Source organism: Dromiciops gliroides, chromosome 4 (genome assembly GCF_019393635.1).
Source record: "Dromiciops gliroides isolate mDroGli1 chromosome 4, mDroGli1.pri, whole genome shotgun sequence".
Lineage (NCBI taxonomy): Eukaryota > Metazoa > Chordata > Mammalia > Microbiotheria > Microbiotheriidae > Dromiciops > Dromiciops gliroides.
In genome coordinates, this window is record NC_057864.1 from 196094158 (window position 1) to 196110539 (window position 16382).

Here is a 16382-nt window from a genome sequence, read left to right on the forward strand (position 1 = left end):
TGCCCTGTACATCTTCAACTCCAAACCCAGGCCCCCTAATAAACCCACCATGCCTTGCTTTGGGGCAGGGCTCTCGGATTTTATCACACATCCCCACTCCTCTGGGGGAGAGGGGGTTGCCCCGCTAAAAATTCAGTGGATCCTTTCAAAACTCAAAGGTGGAAGGGCACATGAAGAAGGTTTGGGAAGTAATTGTGTTTTGGGTTGGGTTGTTAGTAATAATTGTTTGTTCAAGGGCAGTACAGTGCTTAGGGAGCATAATGGACCAGGGGTGTGTGTGTGTGTGTGTGTGTGTGTGTGTGTGTGTGTGTGTGTGTGTGTTGGAGGGCATAGTGGGCTTGGGAAGGAGGGTGGAAGAGGGTCATTGAAGACTCTATTTCCCTATCTTGTCAAATGACAGACCCTAGAAGCCTCTGTTCCATGAGAACTCATCTCATCTCCAGTCTCATGTCTTCCCCCCCCTCCTCCTGTCCCTGTCCCCCCCCACCCCCATTCCCCACCCCCGGGGCCACGTGGAGGTCCCTGGCCATAATGCAGATGTGCCCTTTGCAGCTTCATTCCTATTCACACTGGGCTGATGGTTTCCTGGGCCCCAGAGAGGAGCTCTTAGGGACACTCCAGCCCAGTACTGCTTGGTTCTGGATAACGGGTTATTTATTACACAGGGGATCATGCTGTTCCCTCTGCGCCTTCAACACAACAACATAGTACCCCGCCCTCCCCGCCTCCCCACCCTAATGTCAGCCCTCCTCCCCTCGCAGTCCCTTTAGTATCGCCTTTCCTCACACCCTGACTCTCTTTCCCTTGTAGGGGTGGGAGTGCAATCAGAGACTGAGCTAAAGATATTGAAGTGAGGGGTTAGGGAGGGAGGAGGTGTTAGCAGGAAGAAGACTGGAGCATAGCCTTTAGGAAGAGAAAGCATTCTAGAGAATGCCTAGTCCTATCCCCTCCTTGTACAGGCAATGAAACTGGGGTAGAGCTATACAAGAGAAGCCATAGGCGTGAGGCCACTGAGGCAGGAGGTGGCAAGTCTGACTTCCAGATTTATCATTCTTTCCATCGAATCTGGAAAAGAAAGGGCAAAATCCCACCCCCACCCCCGTCTCCAAATTAAAACAGGTTTCTTCGATTCTATCTGGGACTATCTATGGCTGGGAGGATGCATATATCATTTAATATTTTATTTTGTTATTATTATGTTTTTTTTTTTTTTTTTGGTGAGGCAGTTGGGGTTAAGTGACTTGCCCAGGGTCACACAGCTAGTAAGTATCAAGGGTCTGAGGCCAGATTTAAACTCAGGTACTCCTGAATCCAGGGCCGGTGCTCTGTCCACTGCACCACCTAGCTGCCCCGACATTTAATATTTTAAATGGTCTACATGGTCCCCAGGGGCTTTAAGCTTATTCCTTCTAAAGGGCTGAGGGTAAATGGGGGTGGCTACAGGAGCCCAGAGGGCAAGGGACCTTGTTGGGATCTTCCTTCCTCAGCCCTAGTCTTCCCCTCCCATTCCCTGGGCTCTGGACTAAGAAGGCTCTCAGTTTACCTGGGAGATTGGACTCAAGTAAAGACAGGGATTTAGATGGGGGAAGGGGAACCTCTACACCCAAGGGGTCATACAGAGCTTACAAAGACTGGAGGAGGGGATTCAGTTATCCACCTAACAAGTATTAGGTGAATATCCATCATGCTCTAGGGCTGAAAGCAGGGGCCAAGCCACAGGGTAGTCTTTTTAAAATTTAATTAATTTTAATTTAATTTAATGTGGCAGCTTGATTGTAGGGCAATAATAACTGGTCTTTTAATTGTGTCATTATATCAATTTTAATATATAATAATGATATGGGGCTTAGGATAAATCAGAAGAAGTTTCTCCAGTGAGAAGCAAAACCAAAGATGACCAGATAACAAGATGGCATATGGAGGAATCAAGGGACTATTAAAGTTTGGATTCACTGACTAGATATCAGGACAGATGTAGGTAAAATTCTATAGCTGGAAAGTCAATTAAGTGTAGCTACTACCTGACCGAAGCTAGGAGACAGAGATAACCCCAAAGGTCAGGACCATCGGTTCAAAAAAATCCCCCTGGATTCTCAGGAGTATGACAAGCATCCAGGCTTTCCCCACCCCATCCCCAAAAGAAACTTTCCATTTTCAGGTGGTCATCCCATCTATCCTCTATAAAAGCGTTCTTCTTCTGGTTCGGGGAGGTTAAAGTTTTTGACTTTTCTCCTGGCCATGTCCCCTTGTGCTGAATAAAAAAACCTTGCTTTCATCTTTAATCAGGATGTGTGAGAGTTTTAATTCTTTAACAGAGGAAATCCAAAGACCAGTATTTTTTCACCTTTTCCCCTGCTACATTTACACAGTCCTTTAAACTTTCCAAAGTGCTTTTACATACATTAACTTATTTCAGCATGGAGAGTACAGCTGGAAGCAGTGCTGGGTCCTAGAGTCAGAGGGTTTAAATCCCAACTTTGCCACTTAACTTGGGCAAATGAATAACCTTTCTCAACATTAGATTCCTCACTTGTAAAATGAGAAGGTTGAATTCAATAACCTCCAAGTTCTAAGTCTATCATCCTAGGATTCAAAAGGCCTCACAGGGGGCAGCTAGGTGGCACAGTGGATAGAGCACTGGCCCTGGATTCAGGAGGACATGAGTTCAAATCCAGCCTCAGACACTTAACACTTACTAGCTGTGTGACCTTGGGCACGTCACTTAACCCCAATTGCCCCGAAAAAAAAAGGAAAAAGAAAAAAAGAAACAAAAGGCCCCACAAAGGACCCTGTGAAGTAGACATATACATTGATATTATGCCCATTTTATAGTTGAAGAAAATGATGGTTGTAGAGGTTAAGTGATTTATCCAGGGTCACACAGCTAGTAAGTGTCTGAGGCAGGATTTGAACTCACAAAGATGAATCTTCCTGACTCCAGATCCAGCACTCTCTCCACTGTGCCACCTATGTGCCCTCCTTTCTTTCTCTTTACCCTCTTTCCATTTGTGTTATAAGGAAAAGTACATTGGATTTGGAATCAAAAGACTTAGGTCCAAACCTCTCCTTTGCTGCTTACTTATGTGACCCCTGGAAAATCATTTCCCCTCCTTGGGCATTAGTTACATTTGTTTTTTGTTTTTTTTTAGTGAGGCAATTGGGGTTAAGTGACTTGCCCAGGGTCACACAGCTAGCAAGTGTTAAGTGTCCGAGGCCAGATTCGAACTCAGGCACTCCCAACTCCAGGGCTGGCGCTCCATCCACTGCGCCATCTAGCTGCCCCCATTAGTTACATTTGTAAAATAAGAGGTTAGACCAAATGATCTCTAAAATCCCTTCCAACTCTAAATTAATGATCTTATTCCCCTCTTTCCTCTTTTCTCCCTTCTTCCCTCCCCTCTCATATACACGATCTCCTCCCCCTCCCCCCTATTTCCACATTTCCTCTTTTTTCCTTGTCCAACTCAGAAAACAAGACCAGTTTGGGTTGACGTTTATTGTAAGAAATATACAAAGGGAACAGGCTTCTCCTTACTTGGCTCAGAGCAGCCACATCATCCCCACCCAGGTCATAGGGCCTGTTCAAGGCAGTTCCAGCCCCAGGGACACTCCTGTTCCTACTGGTCATCAATCCTGGCTTGCCCAATGTATGTGTGGCAGGGGTGGGGTGGGGCCGGGCAGGGAAAGGAGAGTCTGAACCTCAGAGGGGTTGAGAGGAGAGGGCTAGGCCCAGTGTCAGGGAGAAAGGTTAGGATTCTAACAGCTTTCAAGACGTGTGCACAGAGAATCTACCTTAGCCACGCAGACAGAAGGCTTCCAGTCTAAGGATTTTCTGTCATTTCAAGAGAAATATTCAAGCCCTAGGACCCAGGGAAGGGGTGTAGGACTGGCCAGGATGGTAGACAGAGAGCCCTACTATTTGAATGAACACAGTGGGAAGGAAAAAAAATGAGATTGAGACAGAGGGAGAGAGGCAAAGAGAGAACCAGATGCAGACATGGATAAATAGAAGGGAGAGAGACGGAAAAATATGCCAAGGGTTGAAGAGAAACACAAAAATAGAGAGGAAGAGAGATCAGAGAGACACATAGTCATTAGAGACCTACTGTGGAGTGGCAAAGAGATACCTAGAGATGCTGAGAGATCCAGAGATGGAGAGAGACCCATTGCCAGAGAGGTGAGCGATGAGTGTTCATGCTTATCAACACACACACACACACACACAGAGGGTGCTCTTGTTTTGAAGGTTTTACGGTTTCCTGAACTTTAGTCAAATTGTTCACGAGAAATGAGAAGAAGAAGAAGAAGAGGAACTTGGGACAATCTAGTACTCAAATTGAAAAAACATGAGGCCCAGCCACCAGACAAGCACCATGTATGTGCCCACACATACATGAGTACATATATAAACACACATACATACAGAGGGGAGTGTGTCTAAAACAAGTCATTCCCTGAGCAGCCTCTCAGGTTCCCTCTCTGGCCTTGGAACTTTCTCTATAATCTCCTGGAGGGGTGGGGCAGAGGGGGGGAAGGCAGAACTTCAGAAAGGTGGTGGTTATCTCCAGATCAGCTGGGACCACTGTTGAGGTGCCTTTTGCCTCTAGCCTTGTAGGTTGTCAAGGGTATGGCTCTTAGCACTTGGGACCAGAACACCTGGATCCCTTTGGGGCTTGGAAGGTACTTTTACTAGGCCTTCACTGTCTTCATCTGTAGAAATGGGATTAATCATTTCTATCCCTAGGGAAATAGTGGCAGAATGAGAGAGATGGGGTGGTAGGTGGAGAGGGTGTAAGGGAGAGGCAATTTCTGTATCAAGAAGGAGAAAAGAGACTCTGTAGTTCTCTAGAGTGGGGTGGGCTTTAGCCTGCTCTCCCTGCCTCCCAAACTTCTTTCCCCCAATAACAGACACCTTACGCCCTCCTCCCCCCACCCAGTGTGGACAGCTGCAGCAGAGAACTCTACACTTTCACCATGTTTATGTTGTTATCTTCACCACTGGCATATGACACAATTGCTGATCTTGGCACCCGGCCAACCACATTTCATAGAAAAATAGAATTTCAAAATCCCAAGGGGATAGAGCCAGTTTGGAAAGGGGCCAGGAAGACAGGTCTCAGCAGGATCACCAAATGGAAGTCCCTGTGATCCACATCCTCCCAACTGGTAACTCGGTGGTCCAAGTGTCAGGTCCTTTGTGAGGCTATGTCAGTACCACTAAGATTTCTGATGAATCATCTTTTCTAGGGAGTTCTGTAGCTGGTGGGGGTGCTGGCAGGGTTTAGAAGATGCTTGGAGCTGGTGTGGGCCCCAAAGATGGGTACTCTCCATGGACTCAGCTTTTAAGACATTGTCCTCTTCTGAGAGGGGGTGGGCGGGCGGCTGAATTCCTCTGGGGAAAGGGGGCTAGGCAGCCCTTAAGACACTGGACATGTGTGCGCAGCTGATTGGTTGTGAGGGCTACGGATAGCCTGCTGGGACTTTAGGCTGTATGTGACTGGCCACGGAGTGAGTGCCTGAGGAAAGTGATCAGATCCTAAAGCCCCTAGGCAGAGAGGAGATAGATGGCAGCCCCCCAAGAGGGAAGGAGAGTGTGGCCTCCATGACTAAAAGGAGAAACTGAGGAGAGACGGATGTACAGACAGACACTCAAGCTAGCTCCTCACCCCAGTTCTTGAGGGTCTCGCGGCTCTTTCAGCCAGCACTAGACAATTCACATTTCACACGGGCTGTGCAAGATTGGGAGAAAGGTCTCTGGATTCTAGGGTGAGCCCCCGAATGGCCAAATCTTTCCCACCAAGATGGATCTGGGCATCACCCCGTCTCAAAGCATGTCTCCATCACACGACTAAAACCTACAGGCTGGAGTGCAGGGTTCAACAGGGGAGCCCACCTGGGGCAGAGCCCGCTGAAGGAAATATCTACTCCCATCCTATTAAACAAGTGACTCCTTGACCCCTGGGCGGACTCCTTGCCCCTGTGGTTCTGGGGATGACTGGTTTGCCTCTGGGGTGTCAATGGGCATGAGACCCAGGGCAGGGCCAGCCTCCCCTGTTGCTTTTTCCTCTTCCTTCTGGGAGCTGTTGTTCCCATACACCTTGTTCAGGGCATCAGCAATCAGCCCCTCCTTCTCTGGGGCCTCAAACCCGCTGCTGTCTCCGCTATGCCGGTAGAGATAAGAGGCCTGCTTCATGGTACGCTTAAGTAGATGCCGGCGGTAAGCTCTCTGGATCTTCACAGCACATACCTCCTCATGCTTCCTCTTCAGTGTCGTGGTGATGGGTTCATAGGAGACCTTGGATGGGTTGGCCGCCATGAATTTCTCCTCCATGGTCTGCTTGAGGGCATCCATCTCACCAGAGTCCCCCAGAACCTCTTTGGTTAGAGCAAAGAGTATGTCCAAGCAGTGAATCTTGTCTCCAGGGACCATAGGCAGATCCAGAGTGATGAGCTTGATCTTGTTGGGCTTGGCGATCCTCAACGGCTCCTGTAGGGTGTCCACAAAGTCCGATAGGCGACTGTAGGCGATGAACTGCGTGGCGTCTGGGTCAAACTTTTCCCACGTCTCGTAGAACATCTCAAAGTCATCCTCCCCCAGAGGCTCGCTGCTCTCCTCAGTGGCCACGTTGAAGTTCTCCAGAATGATAGCAATGTACATATTGACAACAATGAGGAAGGAGATGATGATATAGCTGCAAAAGAAGCAGATGCCTATGGAAGGGTTGCCACAATTGCCCTTGATGCTGCTGCCCGGGTTCTCCAGGTCAGGGTCACAGTCGGGGGGTCCACTGTTAAGGATGGGATTCAGAAGCCCATCCCAGCCAGCCGAGGTGGTGATCTGGAAAAGGCAAATGATGCTGTTGCCAAAAGTCTCAAAGTTGAAAATGTCATCAATGCCAGACTCTTTCTTCACATATGCAAAGTTGGACATGCCAAAGATGGAATAGATGAACATGACGAGAAAGAGGAGCAGGCCGATGTTGAAGAGGGCAGGCAGAGACATCATGAGGGCAAAGAGTAAGGTCCGGATGCCTTTGGCACCTCGGATTAGCCTTAGGACACGCCCTATCCGAGCCAGACGAATCACTCGGAACAATGTTGGTGAAACAAAGTATTTCTGGATCAAGTCAGAAAGGGCAAGACCTGTGAGACAAAGAGACAAAAAGGGGAGAGAGATAAAGAGAGAGACAGAGACAGAGAGAGATAAAGACAAGAGACACAGAGACAGAGACAGACAGAGACAGAGACAAAGAGAAACATACACAGAGAGAGATGAGAGAAAGAAAGAGAGAGAGAGAGAGAGAGAGAGAGAGAGAGAGAGAGAGAGAGAGAGAGAGAGAGAGAGAGAAAGAAAGAATTAGGAATTGCCTCTCTATGGGAAGGTGAGGACATCCACAAAGCAGATTATAATAACCTAAGAAGAAGTCAAGGAAGAAGAAAGGTTTAGCTGTCCTACTTTCTACTCTGAGATAATAGAACATGCAGGTTTTGAGAATTTGCTTTTTTTCCTTTTCTCAGGAGAACATCCTGAACTCCTGGATTTTTAGCTTAATGGCCTGGCTTTTTAGGAATGAACAAGGGGTTACAGAATCATAGAATTTCACACTCAGAAGGGACCCTAGAAGCCATCTAGTCCAACCCACACTACCTGTTATAATATACATGACAAATGGCCATTTAGTGTCCATCAGAATAACTCAAATGAGGAGGAGCCCTCTCTTGAGACAACCCATTCTACATAGGTAGCTAATTGTTAGCAAGTTTTTCCTGACATCAAGATTAAATTTACCTATGTCACTTCTACCAATGTTCCTGGTTCTATCCTTTGGGGGTGTTCCTGACATTGGGGATGTCCCCTAATTTGCTATTGCCAGGCTTTACCAGGGGATTGTCTGAATAGAAGACAAGGAGAGTGGGGGAAATGACTCACTACTTTGCCTTTGTCCCTTTGACTCTAAAATGCAGCTTGGGGAAAGATTCTGCTCCTTATAGGTTCTAGGTTTGGGGGTTTGTGTGTGAGAGAGTGGATGTGTACACATTTTGGTGTTCTACATGAGCATGTGTGCCTATTTATGTGTGCAGGAGTGTGTGTGTGTACACATCTAAGTTTTCAGATGTATGGGTATGCCTGCAGGGGTGCATTCATGGATGTGGGAGTCAGTGTGCCCACACAAACCTATTTGTATTTCTGCTATAACATGTGTGTATATTTGAGTATATATGTATATGTGTGTAGAGTGCTGATGGAAGGACATGGGCCAAATCACAGAATCAGAGATAATAGGATCACAGATTTAGAGCTTGAAGGGACTTTATTGCAGTTGTCCAGCCATTTTCCAGTCATGTTTCACTCTTCATGACCCCCTTTTTAGGGTTTTCTTGGCAAAGATACTGGAGCAATTAGCCATTTCCTTCTCCAGCTCATTTATATATAAGGAAACTGAGGCAAATGGGGTGAAGTGACTTGCCCAGGGTCACACAGCTAGTAAGTATCAGAGGCTGGATTTGAACTCAGGTCTGCCTGATTCCTGGCCCGGCTCTCTATCTACTGCATCACCTAGCTGCCTCTAATATATCCTAGAGTATGCCTATTTGGGGTCAGCAGCATGCCCGCATTTCTTGAGGGGTATCTCTGCATCAGTAGGTGAAAATCCACATGTGCCCACATCTGTGTGTGGTAGGAAAGACTCAAGTATAGGCACACAGCCAGGAGCACATGACAACTGCAGCTGGAGCTCACCTACAATGGAGAGGATCACCACCACGAAGTCAAAGATGTTCCAGCCAACGGTGAAGTAGTATTGACGCAGCGCCAGCATCTTGAGCATGCACTCGCCCGTGAAGATGATGATGAAGACCATGTTGATGTTGTAAAGGATGTCTATCTTGAGCTGGCTCTGGTCATCTGTCTCTACCATCATTGTGACCATGTTGAGACAGATCAAGAACATGATGGTGATGTCAAACACCTGCTTGGTCACAAAGTCATACACCTTGCCCTGAATCTTGTTCTTGAGCACAGAATGGGAGGTGGCAGGACACACAGGGAGACAGAGAGCACAGGACATAACAGACAGAAAACAGAGAAAGAAGGTGCGTCAGGTCACCTGGGAGGAGAGGGTGGGGGATGGGGACAGAACGAGTGGGGATTGACTCAGTAGCCATGCCCTCCAGCTGGAAGCCCCTCTGGAATCCATCCTTATCAGGGAATCCTTTGTGGGATCCTGGAGGGTAGAGTATCTCTCATTTCAAGGGACCCATTGGGGGACAACTCTCCCAGCCTGGGATACCTCCCTTTGCCCTGTCAAGGCATTGCCCACTTGGGAGGTGGGACTAATATTCCCATGTCCTCACCCATTGAGGGGGCCCTTGTCCAATGAGTAAAGGAGGGGTGCTGAGATGGGGGGGAGGGGCAGGGGAAGACAGTATAGTAAAATGTAAACAAAAAGAGTATTTATAAAAATCTTTAAATGTGGGTTCATGAAAAAAAATAAATGTGGGTTCACAGAGGGTGGCAAACCAAAGGATAATTGTTGGAGGTGGAAGAGAAGGTTGAGGGAGCATTCTGAGCCTTTTGGGAAGGAGCTCTTCTTTCTCCCCGCCACCCCACCCCATCCAATAGAGACTATACCTGTGGTCGAGGAATTGGCTTCTGCGGCTTCTTGGAGCCTAGTTTTTTCATGGCGTTATAGTATTTCTTCTGTTCCTCTGTCATGAAGATGTCCTTTCCTCCAAAGTATAGTGGGAATCAGCCCCTTTAGATGGGGAAGCCCTGTGCATCCCCTCAACCCCCAGCTTCCTCATAATACTGAGCAATTAGTTCTATCGGCATGATGACTGAGAACCACTAATGATATGGGTGTTTGTGGGGTTCCCTGACCCAATGAGGCAGCTGAAAGCCAAACCAGCAGGGGGGCAAGTTCTCTAGTCTTTGTGTGATTCTATGATTCTATGGGGCCAAGGGATAAGGGGGCAGAAGGAATGCATGGCCCAAGTAATGGGAAGATTGTGGGAATGGATGGGGCCATGCAAGGGAAGGCAGAAGGAATGGAGGTAAAGGGAGAGCAGGTAGGGAAGAGGGAAAAGGCAAAGAGGAAGAAGGACAAGAACGGAAGGAAAGGAGGTGGATGGGCTGGGCATGATACTCATCTTCTTTTTTTGCTGGTTGAAGTTGTCAATGATGACTCCAATGAAGAGATTGAGGGTGAAGAATGCACCAAAAATGATGAAGAGGACGAAGTAGAGGTACATGTAAATATTGATCTCATACTGGGGCTGTTCTTCAATCTTTTGAGTCAGAATGGGGATGAATGAGCACTAGCTTACCCAGTGAAAGAGACAGAGAGCCACTGGCTCCTCTCCCCACCCCACCCCCTCACCCCCATCATGGAATGGAATCCCACTGTGGAAGAGAGAGTCTGAGAGAGGGGGCCAGGGAAGTCTGGAGAAGACAGGGTTCTATCTCTGGCAATGCTGGGGATGGAGTGTCATAGGAAAATGACATCACATATCAGATCAGAGTTCCCTGGAGGGCTGGGAGATCGAAGAGAGCCTCTCCTCTTCCTTTCCCTCCACCCAACCTGTCAAGCCAAGGACTTGGGAGGTGTGTCTGCGTGGTCCAGTTTCACTGACCTCTCGGGAATCTACAGCTGCATACATGATGTCCATCCAGCCCTTGAAGGTAGCCTGGAGAAAGTTGAAGGGGAAAGTCAGAAGCATTTTGGTGGAAGGAGAGTCCCTCTCCTGGAAGATCTATCAACTCACCTGTCCTTCCAGCTTTTGTAAATCAGTTCCCACCCACTACAAAGCACGAAGCTGGTCTCACGTTCTGCCTTCCTCAACAGCAGGGACATCAGCTGGGCCAGGCGGACTGCCCTGAGCCCCAGGGTGAGGGAGTATAGTGTAACAGATTGCTGGACGTGGAGGGAGGAAGATCTGGGTTCAAATCCTGGCACTTGGTAGCTGTGTGATCCCAGGACAAGTCACTTGACCCCCCTGGGCCTCAGTTTCCTTATCTAGAAAGTCAGGGGATTAGACTCAATAACCTCTAAATGCCGTCCTAGCATTGTGTGTGATGCAATGGGATGGTGAGGGGGCTGAGCGTCAGGAGCTGGCCCAGCATGCAGAAAGTCACCAAGTTTAAGAAGCAGGGTTAAGCTGGGAGCCACTCTAATTTCTGACCTCAGGGCATAGCAATCAATATTACAGACACCTTTTCAGTGGCATCTTCTTAAAGCACCAACTTCCAGGACCCTCCATATTGTGCGTGTGTTGGGGGTGAGGCTTCCTTCATAGTAGACAGAATGTTGGACAAGGAAGGAGTCGGGAGCCTGGAGCTATAGGGTCCCAGCTCTAGCATTAACTAGCTGGGTAGCCTTTGGCAAGTCAATTAACCTCTCAACACCTGTTTCTTCACCTGAAAAATTAGATTAAAAAAAATATTTTCGGGGCAGCTAGATGGCACAGTGGATAAAGCACCAGCCCAGGATTCAGGAAGACCTGAGTTCAAATTTGACCTCAGACACTTGACATTTACTAGCTGTGTGACCCTTGGGCAAGTCACTTAACCCTCATTGCCCCACGCAAAAAAAAAAAAATTTTTGCACTGCCCAGCCCAGCCCCCAGGTTGTTGTGAAGGAAATGCTTTACAGATGTCAAAGTGCCCTGGAAATCTGAGTCTGTTCCCTACTTCCGGGAGTTGCTGGGAGCATTAAATGAGAAAATGTTTGTGAAAATGTTCTATAAAATGAATCTTCTCCATCTCCATCTCCATCTACTCACCCTTTTCACATGTAGCTGAGATGGAAAGAGGTGAAATAATAATAATGATGATAATAATAATTAATAATAGCTAAATTTTCTTTCTTTCTTTTCTTTCTTTATATTTCTTTATTTTATATATTTTATAAATTTATTTCTACAAACCTTTGAGGTTTGTAGAACACTTTACCTGAATTATATAGTTTGATTTTCATATCACCCTTCTTAGGTAGGTATCATTATTATCCACATTTTACAGATGGGGAAACTGAGGCTTGGCAGGGACTTATCTAGGGTCACTCAGTTACTCACCCAACAAGGACTTATTAAGGCACTGTACTAAGTGTTGGAGCAAAGAAATATCAGAGGTAGGTTTGAACCCAGATCTTCTTAACTTCAAGTCCAAAACTCAGTTCACCAAGGCGCAGTGCTCAATACTTCCCACAGAGTAGATACGTTTTCAACAAGTGTGAATGAAGTAGTCATGAGAAAGAATTGGGAAGAAACCCAGTTGAGATAAGAGAGGTAAAGATGGCAGCCTGGAGGCCCAACACTGCCACCCCACGGGCTCCACTTACCACCTGTAGGAGCGAAAGATAGCCAAGGCCCACATTGTCGAAGTTGACTTTGACATTGACCCATCGGACCTCCCCGGTGTCCATCAGTTTGAAGCAGTCCGACATATTGTTGACAACAGAGATGTCAAAAATCTCAGAGGTGGTGGTGTTGATGCATCGGTAATACTTCCCCGCAAACAGATTGACACCCATGATACTGAAGATGAGCCAGAAGATCAGGCAGACAAGCAACACGTTCATGATGGAGGGGATGGCGCCCAGGAGGGCGTTCACCACCACCTGGGAGCAAGGGGACAGATAGGTTGGGGAGGGGAGGGAGAGTCACAGACTGGGACCCAGACATCTTCCCCTCCCCACCCTGCCTAGCACGCCAAGACCCTGAGCCCTAGCCCAATGGCGGAAGGTGTTGACTCTGCGCTTAGGCCATTGGGTGGGAATAGAGTAGGGTGAAACAGCCATCATCATTTGGGAACTTCCAGCCTGATAGTGGAATTAGGATATACACATACACAAAAAAAGTTAAGAAAGGAGTAGAAGTGGATGGAGTTAAGAAGGGAAGACGATCTGGAGTACTCAGCAGGACCCAGAATGAAGAAGATAAGCCAGGGAGCTGTCCTAAGTGTGGGGCACAGCCACCAGCAAGAGTTCAGAGGTAGGGGTTGGAAGAGCATGAAGAAGGGGACAGAGCAAATGATTTTGCTTAGATAGAGCCATGCATCTGAAGGAGAGGGTTGGGCTGGGAAGTGGAAACAAGGGATTAGAGGGTGGCAAGATGTTGGGAGAGGTTTTGGCAGCCATTTGTGCCAGGGAAAGGCTCCTATCTATGAGACCAGTGTGGGGTTCTCTTCTTGCTTAGTGCTGTGGCTGAGGGGAAGAGGGAGGTGGGTTTCACTGGAAGTATCTCTGCCACAGGTCACCAGGCAAGGGACAAACACTCCAGTCTGGCTGCCTTCCCCCCAAATAGGAAACAGGAAATTGGAGGCCTCAGCCACACATGATTACTTTTTCTCCCCTTCCTCTCACCCCCTTGGCTGACTGGGCAACTATGAAAACACCATCTCAAGCAGAGAAAGGAAGCTACTGGGCCCTGCTGAATCTGTAGCATGAGAGGTAGGAAACCTTCTTTCTCTTCCCATGAAAAGTTTCAGTTAATTATGCCTAGTCTAACCTCACTAACTCAGAATGCCAGAGGAGAGGCCGGTCTGAATTCGTGAATCCTGGTAGATTTTTTGTTGTTTTTGTTTTTTGGGTTTTTTTTTTTTTTTTTTTTGCGGGGCAATGAGGGTTAAGTAACTTGCCCAGGGTCACACAGCTAGTAAGTGTCAAGTGTTTGAGGCCAGATTTAAACTCAGGTCCTCCTGAATCCAGGGCTGGTGCTTTATCCACTGCACCACCTAGCTGCCCGCCCCCTCCCCGGTAGATTTTTTTAAACAGAGATTCTTGTCGTTCGGTTATTTCAGTCGTGTCTGATTCTTTGTGACCCCATTTGGGGTTTTCTTGGTGAATATGCTAGAGGAGTTTGCCATTTCCTTCTCCAGCTCATTTTGCAGATGAGGAACCTGAGGTAAACAGGGTGAAGTGACTTACCCAAGGTCATAGAGCTAGTAAATGTCTGAGGTCACTAGTAAGTGACTCCAGGCCCAGTGCTTGCTCTACTGTGCCACCCTTAAACAGAAATGCTGTTATATTAACCCTTAAATACGAGAGTCCATATTAACTAACCAGGTGATACAGTGGATAGAGAGCTGGACCTGGAGTCAGGAAGACTTAAGTTCAAATCTGGTCTCAAATACTTACTAGCTGGGTGATTCTGGGCAAGTCGCTTCACCCTGTTTGCCCCTGTTCCTCATCTGTAAAATGAGCTGGCAAACCACTCTAGTATCTTTGCCAAGAAAACCCAAATGGTGTCACAAAGAGTCATACCTGACTGAACAACAACAACAAACATTGTTTACTCGATTAATTTGCTTAGAAGTCTTTTTTCAGACCCTGTGGTTCATCTCAGAGGTTGCATGAGATGGTAGAAGGAATATTGGAGTGAGAGTCCTGGGTTCCAATCCGGGGTCCATATGACTCACTATCTGTTTGCCAAAGGATGAAGCATCTAACTTCTTTGGGACTCAATTTGCTCATTTATGAAATGTATATACCCATATTTGTCTTGCTGTTTTTACATGTAAAGATCAAATGAAATACTGTCTATTAAGTGCTTGGTAACTAAGCAGGATACATAAGGGTGAGCTATTATTAACTTCCTCTGATTTTATTTCCATCAGTCATTTCCCCACGTGGAGACTTGAGGTAACCACCTATTGCCTATGGCCTCAATGGAAACTCAGCCTGTTCCCCAAAGCTGTTTGTTTGTCAGAACCTAAGAGAAGAGAGGGAAGCAAGGTTGCACGCCAGGCCAACCGGCTCTTCTAGCCCAGCTCAGGACCCTGAGTTCCTAAAACTGGGGTGGGGGGTATTGTATAGGGGAAAGACACTTTATTTGGAGTCAGAGCTCCTCCATTAGAACCCTATCTCTGTGACCTTTCTGGGTCTCAGTTGCTTCATATATAAAATGGAGATAATAATAGCTCACAGGTTTTTGGGGAGATTCAAATAAAATGACGTTTAAAGCACTTTGGGACCCTTAAAAGGCTATGATGATAAGAGCTTTTGAGGTGTGTGAAGCACTGTAAAGATGTCACCTCATTTGATCTTGGCACTACTGCTGGGAGGTAGGCGCTATTATCATCTCATTTTACATTTGAGGAAGTTGTGGTCTAGAGAGGTTAAGAGCATAGCTTAAGGTTACACAGCTAGTGAGTGTTTGAGGTAGGATTTGAACTCAGGTCTTCCTGACTCCAGGTTCACCACTCTATCCATTGTGCTACCTAGTTAGTATAGAACATAGTGTTTTGGAGGTAATAAAACAGCATCTCTGTTTAAAAATCTATTAGAAGTCTCTCCTCAGAAATTCTGGGTGAGTAAAGTTTGACTATGCTAACCAGGCAGAATTAGGGGAAGGGCATAAGTATTTATGGAGGATAGGTAAGTGGTGCAGTATATAGAGTGCCAGGTTTGGAGTTAGGAAGACTCATCTTCCTGAGTTCAAATCTAGCTGTGTGACCCTGGGCAAGTCACTTAACCCTGTTTGAGTCAGTTTCCTCATCTGTAAAATGGGCTGGAGAAGGAAATGGCAAAACCACTCCAGTGTCTTTGCCAAGAAAACCCCAAATAGGGCCATGAAGAGTTGCTCATAACTGGAATGACTGAAAAACAGCACACACACACACACACACACACACACACACACACACACATATATATATATATATTACACCTACTATGTGTCAGACACTAGAGTAAGGGCTTTTCTTTTTTTTTTTCAGGGCAATGGGGGTTAAGTGACTTGCCCAGGGTCACACAGCTAGTAAGTGTCAAGTGTCTGAGGCTGGATTTGAACTCAGGTACTCCTGAATCCAGGGCTGGTGTTTTATCCACTGCGCCACCTAGCCGCCTAGAGTAAGTGCTTTTAACAAATATTATCTTCACAACAACCCTGAGAGGTAGATGCTATTATTATTCCCATGTTACAGTTGAGGAAACTGAGGCAAACATAGGTCAGGTGACTTGCCCAGGGTCACACAGTTAGTGTCTGAGGCCAGATTTGAATTTGGGCCTTCCCATCTCCAGGCCCAGCACTCATCCTCTCTACTGTGCCACCAGCTGCCTCTAAGGATTAACTCAAACTCCATGGGAGGAGAAAGAAGGTTTCCTATCTCACATACCAGGTTGCTTCAGATTCAGCAGGGCCTGGTGGCTTCATTTCTCTACTTGGGTCTGTGTTTTCATAGTTGCCTGAGTCAGCCAGCAGCCTTCTCCAAAGAATCTCACTACTTTCACTGGCTCCTTTCCTCTGAGGCCCCTCCACCCTTGGACAAAGTGTGCATTCACTGAATCACAGTGACTGAGTTGGAAAGGACCTCAGAATTTACCTTGTCCGAGTCCTTCTACAGCAGGGATCTTCTCAGCAATATCCCTGCCCCAAAGGCCTCC

General features: G+C 47.0%; 1 protein-coding gene across 4 annotated transcripts in view; it reads right to left on the minus strand.

Moving 5' to 3' along the window:
- Positions 1-3439: 3439 nt before the first annotated feature.
- Positions 3440-16382, minus strand: part of SCN4A (sodium voltage-gated channel alpha subunit 4) — a 100487-nt gene continuing 87544 nt past the window's right edge. For all 4 annotated transcript variants that reach the window (XM_044004189.1, XM_044004188.1, XM_044004190.1 and 1 more), the window contains exons 22-27: positions 12339-12617; positions 10633-10686; positions 10150-10287; positions 9632-9736; positions 8741-9011; positions 3440-7143 (exon numbers count right to left, since the gene is read on the minus strand). In XM_044004189.1, the coding sequence (XP_043860124.1) occupies positions 5936-7143; positions 8741-9011; positions 9632-9736; positions 10150-10287; positions 10633-10686; positions 12339-12617 (2055 nt within the window). In that variant the 3' untranslated portion in view covers positions 3440-5935. The remainder of the gene's footprint in view (positions 7144-8740; positions 9012-9631; positions 9737-10149; positions 10288-10632; positions 10687-12338; positions 12618-16382) is intronic.